Here is a 6,726-nt window from a genome sequence, read left to right on the forward strand (position 1 = left end):
TTGGAGGAGGGCGATTTTTACCCCTCACTTTTCCTTACAACCTGCATCTTGTTTGCTAGAAGAAAAAAGTACTCATTTAGAGAACATGTTGACAGTCGCCAAGCAATACTTTTGACCTCACATAGTTTAATAAAAAAAGGTTGTAGATTATCAAAAGTCTTATCCAGGAGAATACATTCTGAACACCTGTACGGAGATTGCTAGTCACGCAAAACATAAGAATTACGAAATTAAACGTAAATTTGGAATTCCTTTGTAAACCAGTGTAGCATTTGTCATTTTGACACACGGTCCACACACTTTGACACACTTTTCTGCTCAGGTATAGCCTTACTGTGGATAGTCTGTGCAGGTGTGAAGGCGTTAGCGCGGTTAGCTCGTTAACGCGTTAGCGCCATGCAGCCTCACACATGGGGAGATCTGTGCTAACTCGCTAACAGAGATATGCCATGTTAATGCAGTTATGCCGTTAATGTCATTTTAACGAGATTAACGCTAACAGCACTAATTATAATATTAAATTTGGGACACATCATCAGTAGTGGACCTTGGATTCATTGGGTGTTTCAGCCATTTTCACTAGACACCATCCAGGAAGGCCCTGCCAAGGTTGATCAGGCCCAAGAATGTGTCACTGGTTTACGTTAGATTGTTATTTCTCTTCTACTTTCTTCTATTTAGTTAACTACAATTTTTCTTCTTCTATCAGTTCAAAATGAAAATTAATACTTACCCTTTAATATTTAAGGAGCCTCACTTCTTCAAAGGGATAGAAAAGATAATAGAGAGAAGTAAGACAACTGACGAGAGAGGAGAGCCGGATGGGGGCGCCTGATCTGGCGTGCCCCCACCCGACCGGATCGGGCTGTACGCTCTACTGAAAAGTTTTCTGTCAGTGCACTGCAAGAGAAATGTGTGGAATGCTGTGGCTACTGTAAAACAAATGCTTCTGTTTAGTTCATCAGCGACATCCCTAACACTGTATATGTATTCATCTGTGCAAAGAGGGAATTAATGGAATTTCAGAGAGCACTTGAAGAGATGGAAATTTAATAAAGAAGGCACAGATGAAGCTGAAAAGAGCAAAGGACAAGGGTCAACAGAGTTGCCAGTAACCCTGAAATGAGGTATATGGGGACAGGGTACTTTGACCGAAAACTAAGGACCTTCTGATGACTACTGAATACCTTTAGTAAATATTTGAATACCCAATAAAGTCAAAGTACCTATCAGTAAAGTAAATAAACAAATAAAATTGCCACAGACTATATCCTGTCTATACTATGCACAGCAACATCAATGTAAATACAGGCACACGTATTAAGACAAACACACAAACGAAACAGATCTGTTCAGCTCAGTGTTTTCCACCAATAGGAATGCGTGTGTAGTCATCCTTCAGGAATGTTCTTCGAGTGTTAAGCAACAATTTGAAATCTTTTTTACTGTGAACAAAAACATTTTATTGAAAATCCTGTAGGATATATATCACAGCAAAACGTATAAATAGACACGCCAAGTCCATCGCATCCACCGTGTCAATTTCACATTTTAACTCTCTGAAACATGAAATGGACATGCATGTAGATGTTGCATTAACGTATGGGATATTCACTGTGAAGATGTGAAGAAGTTAAAATTGGAACAGGCTCATGAAGTTTATAGTGGTTTGTCCGCTTAATCTAAAACTAATTATACTCTCCTGAAAGATGCTATGAGGAGGTGTTTGGATCCTTGTGATAGTGAAGATTGGAACTGTGTGAATTATTCTACATGGAGGAAGTTACATAATGAAACAGTCCAGGAATTTTGCATTGCCTCACATAGGCTGGTATGTAGAGAGTACACTTCTACTGATAATGATACACATATGTGACACAAGACTTGCTGGCAAGGGATCATTTTATTACACATGTGGGATGTAGGATTTTGCATGTTACTCTTAGCAGTTCTAAACCAGCAACATTAGCGGCTGCAATAAATTTGACTGCAGAATTGGAACTTATTAGAGGTTTGCAAAATGGCCACTTGGCTCAGGATAGTAATGTAGTTGTAGAATAAAAGTCAAAGAGGGATGAGCAGCTGGAAGTTTTACTTGGTGTAGTGGAAGGGAGAGCGGTTCAGTGCCTGAAATTGGAGCCCATGCATTTTGCTTCTATTCCCACAGTTGTCTAAGGAGCTTGGAAAGAAAAGCGTCTGGACTTCTTTGAGTTGCTTGAAGACGTTTCACCTCTCATCCGAGAAGGTTCTTCAGTTCTAAGCAGGGGCGGATCTAGAGAAATTTTCTTAGGGTGGCATGAGGGTGGCAAAGAAATCAAATGGGGTGGCAAAATCAAAGCCTTTTTTTTTCAAACACACATGTAGGTGGTTATATATGGTTAAAATGATTCAAATGCAGTAAGTATACACGTTTTTCATATATATATATAGTCTATAACTTAATTATTGTCTGTAGCCCACATAATTACACACTTTAGTAACATAAAACATGTGAGTTTTGATGTTATGTACTGTATAGTCTGTATAATAAATAAATATGTAGCCCAATAAGTGTAAAATCCAGAAAGCTACACAACATGGGGTGGTTCATTTACAAACACAAGTCTAACTTAAGTTTCACACTGTTTTTTGTTAGACAACAATCACATTGTTACAGCTTAAATTACACAAAATGTCAGAAATCTGCACTGTCATGAACAAAAATTTAAACCTAATTTTTCATGATTTGTTGGATTAACCCACTGAGGTCTGAAATACAACCGGCCATTGTTGACTCCTTTTGAGTTTACGTTTGTGTTTCACCCTCAGATTGTTTAATTTTTTTTGCCCCCCTTGCCTTGTTTGGTATCATTCTTTTCAGCTCAACTGAATTTAGTTGTTTTTCACTGACATACTGCATTAGTACTACTATTACTATTAATAGTACTATTACTGATCTGAAATCACACAAAGAAGTTAAAATCCTAGTAGTATTTTTTTTACTGTAAAATCCCCCACAGACATCTTGAGTAAATTTTTATAACTTGAAATGCAAATATAAAATAATTGTACATTTTGTAAACATATACAACTATTTATCTAAAAATGCAGCCAATACACCTGCTGTTTTTTTTTTTCTACAACCATTTAAAAATATTACTAAAACTAAAATGAGAGAACAATCAGGTGTTGCAATAAGATGCCCCACAAATGATGTGTGCCAGTAAAAAAAAAAAAGTTTGTCCACCAAAAGAGAGAGAACAGCACAGGGATAAACCTGCAGGCCTGACAACAGCAGGTGTATCACTCCGCTGGTTTTCTACTTAGTGACAGTGTTTACATTGCAAATGTGCCTTTGTGACATTCGTTAGTGCCCTCACTGACACACAAAACAAAACGACTACACAACAGAACAACTACACAAGACAACACAACACACTAAGAATCCACTCCACACTAAACGTCACAAATATCCCACATCTAATCTTGCTTTCTCTCTCTCTCTCTCCCTTGCTCGCTCTGTTTCCCTGTAGTTACCGTCACTCCCAAAACTCTCCCTCTTCCTAAACAACCAAATCCCACGTGTTGACTTTTTTTTAAAATTGGTGGACATGGTGCATTTTCCACTGATAGGAAAGAGGTGGCTTTTCTTCCTTTCTTTACTGTTTTCGTGCTTTCCTTAGAAAACGCTTAAAACACACACACACAAAACGTGATGACAGTATTTAGAAAAAAGCGTGCCTTATATATATTATCACAACTCTGGATTTACTGGCCTGTAATTAAAATTTAAAAACTTTAAAGTCTGAACTTTCAATGTGGGCTGAAATAGAGACTCAGGGTGGCTGCAGCTTGTTGCTATGTCAGCTTACATCAGTCATGTGATTTGCAGATGCAGCGTGGACCACAGAGGGTTAATAACACTCACCTTCCTTCCATTTCCAGAGTGTAACATCCAACCACCTGTGTAAAATCCGAAATTCCCATGGTGTTGTTCAAAATGTGCTCTGGCACAATCAGAAGCATTGCTTGTTACTTTTCTTTCCAAGCTCCTTAGACTACGATGACCTGGATGACTGAGAACCTTCACAGACATATTCCCAGTTATTCCCACTCTTCTCCCTCAGCCTGCTAGTTCCAGTAACAGGAGAAGGGTTTTGGTAGTGTGACTGTAGTCCACACATATGGTGAAATTGCCCTTATTTCCAGGAAAGGAGGCGTGCATAGGGCCCAATACCTGTCCATCCCAACCCTTTTAGTATCTGTCAGAGGCTTGGAAAGTGCTAAAGAAGGTTCTGAATGCATCGATGGTAAATTAGGTGGGTTTGTATTGGTTATTACAGGGAAATTATATTCCATTATACCTAAATCAGTTTGGTTCTGTATTACTAAGGGGGGATCTGATTTGCAAGAGTATAGTAATGGGAGTGAAGAGCAGAAAATGGGGGGCTATGCATATTCTTGGGGGTTGTCAGTATGTTAGTTTGACTCTTTAGCCCTAGTTGCTAATTTCTTTTGGTTTTGTTAGGTTTTGTGAGGTTTTGACCTCACAAAACCTAACAAACGCATTTGACAGACATGGTAGTTTTGCATTCATAGATGAGGCGACGAAGATAGATAGAAAGGGGACTGGTGTTCTAGTGTGACGAGGGGAGGCTAGTTCCCTTCCTTACTTAGTATAGGGCTGGGAATAAGATGCCACCTATAAGTCCTTGCGGACTTTAGTTGCCATTGTAGCGCCAAAAAGTCATTGATTGAATTTAAACTGCTATAAATAACTTTTAAGCCTATGTATATGTGAAACGTACATTAAATGTATCCCTCATGAATGATATCAAGTTATCTTGAACCACAAACAACATTCCTGTCACAAGGTAGAAGCCACAATCAGTTTTTTGACAGAGTGACTTTAATATATCCGTTATTTAACCCATACAACATCTGATTGACATTAAAAATGTATTTTTTAAGACCAATCCGGCCAAAGAATAGCAGAAATATAACAATAGATCTATAAAGATATTTTAAGTGGCCAAAAAGGACGGGATTGGTTAGGTACAATAACACAAACATATTTTAAAAACATGTAATTTTTTATTTTTATATATAAGCCCTTTGCAAATCATGTACACTAAAGTCTTTTTACAAATATAAGTAAAGACATTACACATAAAAAACACTGAAACACAGACCAGATCAGATCCCAAGGGAGGTCTGGTGTTTCTGTAAGATCCGTATCGTTGTTTTATTGTCGGAGGGAACGTAGACGGGGAGAGATGATCCAAGTTCAGGCTGGGAGCTGTAATCGGAGCTCCAACCTAATGGTTTTCACTGCTTGCAGTGTCAATCATTTACATGCGGTTGTTTGCAGTGTATAGATCCCTTTGAAGTGTGCTGTTTTTTGCCCTCCCTCGGGTACGGTGGCCTCCCTTCAGCCTTTGTTTGTAATCCTCGTTTTAAAGTGCCAGCTGTGAAATAAAGTTTTGGGTCTTAGCTTGCGTGGCAGTGTTTTATTTTCGGCTCTCTGACTTATAATTGTGAATATTACAATATAAGCTCTGTTATCAGCTCTAATAACAGCTCTATTATCCCAACAAACAATGAAAAATAAATAAATATATTGTGTATTACTTAGTCCGTAAATTTTACACGAATCGTTCAATGATTACTTGGTCATGAATGCTTGAGCTTTGACAAAGAATCGCACACTTGTTGGAAAGTGACGCAAACAGAAGCCAGCGCGAGACCACAGGAGAAGCGGGAGTTGCGCTACAGTCTCGAGCTACAAAAACAGTGATAGTGCGTTAAGTTGAGACAAAGTCCAGCAGTTTTTCAGCTCGAAGCTCTCAGAGCTGTTTTGAGTGAGCTGCTTCTGCTTGTTGAAGCATGACTGAGACAGAGTTATACACGCTGTACAAAGGCGTCTATGTGCCTTCAAGTCTCCATCCGCCCGAGAGCCTCAGGTACTACGAGGAGTTTGCGTTTCGTCCGGACGACATTCTTATTGTAACGTACCCCAAGTCTGGTGAGTGATCGCGGTTCGACTGCAAATGGTTTCTTTTATGCTAAAGAGGGGTTTGTTTCAGTAGGCTGGAAGAGGATTTTTCAACCTGTCGTTTTCTTATTATAAGCAGCAATAACACTATAATCGTCCTGGCGTTGGTCTAACACGTCGTTTAAAACAAGGATTGCTCTTCGTTTCCATTTTATGCGACCACGTTAATGGTATGTATTTAGCATTAAATTTCATTGTGGGGTTTATTTTAAATGTGGGAACCTTGTTGGAAAGCTCTCATCCCCGACTGTCCGTTGAGTCTCCGGCAGAAACAGGTCAATGCCCGGCGTCTAAATATATGCAATTCACTCCAAACCTGAGAACCATTTCTCTGGATCACCAGTGACCGTCTGCCACAAAGTTATTGACGATGCTTCCATGTGTATTTATGCCTAATGTCTTTAAGTTGACTACAGTCTATAGAAGCAATGTATGAGGGTTATAAAATACATAAATTACCTGTTTTATACACTGTTAGAAAAAGCATCTTGAAAAAATGGTAATATTCCGGCAGCTGGGGCGCCAAAATACGACCGTATAATTACAGAAAATAACTCCCGCATAAAAATACGGTTATTTCCAGTAATGAAAATACAATTAGTTGCGCTAATTTGACATGGGATTCTGCCTTTTCCAAGTGCTTTTAGACATTAAATTAGGAACATTTTTACGTGATCAAACAATGAAATTAC

General features: G+C 38.7%; 1 protein-coding gene across 2 annotated transcripts in view; it reads left to right on the forward strand.

Annotated features, from left to right (window-relative positions):
* The first annotated feature begins 5,686 nt into the window (after positions 1–5,686).
* Positions 5,687–6,726, forward strand: part of LOC102299970 (sulfotransferase 2B1) — a 12,598-nt gene continuing 11,558 nt past the window's right edge. The window contains exon 1 of one of the 2 annotated variants that reach the window (XM_005923782.2): positions 5,687–6,004. In XM_005923782.2, the coding sequence (XP_005923844.1) occupies positions 5,866–6,004 (139 nt within the window). In that variant the 5' untranslated portion in view covers positions 5,687–5,865. The other variant, XM_014334037.2, reaches the window with a different exon arrangement.

The sequence above is a fragment of the Haplochromis burtoni genome, unplaced genomic scaffold, assembly GCF_018398535.1.
Source record: "Haplochromis burtoni strain Fernald_Lab_line unplaced genomic scaffold, NCSU_Asbu1 Contig_71, whole genome shotgun sequence".
NCBI classification, from domain to species: Eukaryota; Metazoa; Chordata; class Actinopteri; order Cichliformes; family Cichlidae; genus Haplochromis; species Haplochromis burtoni.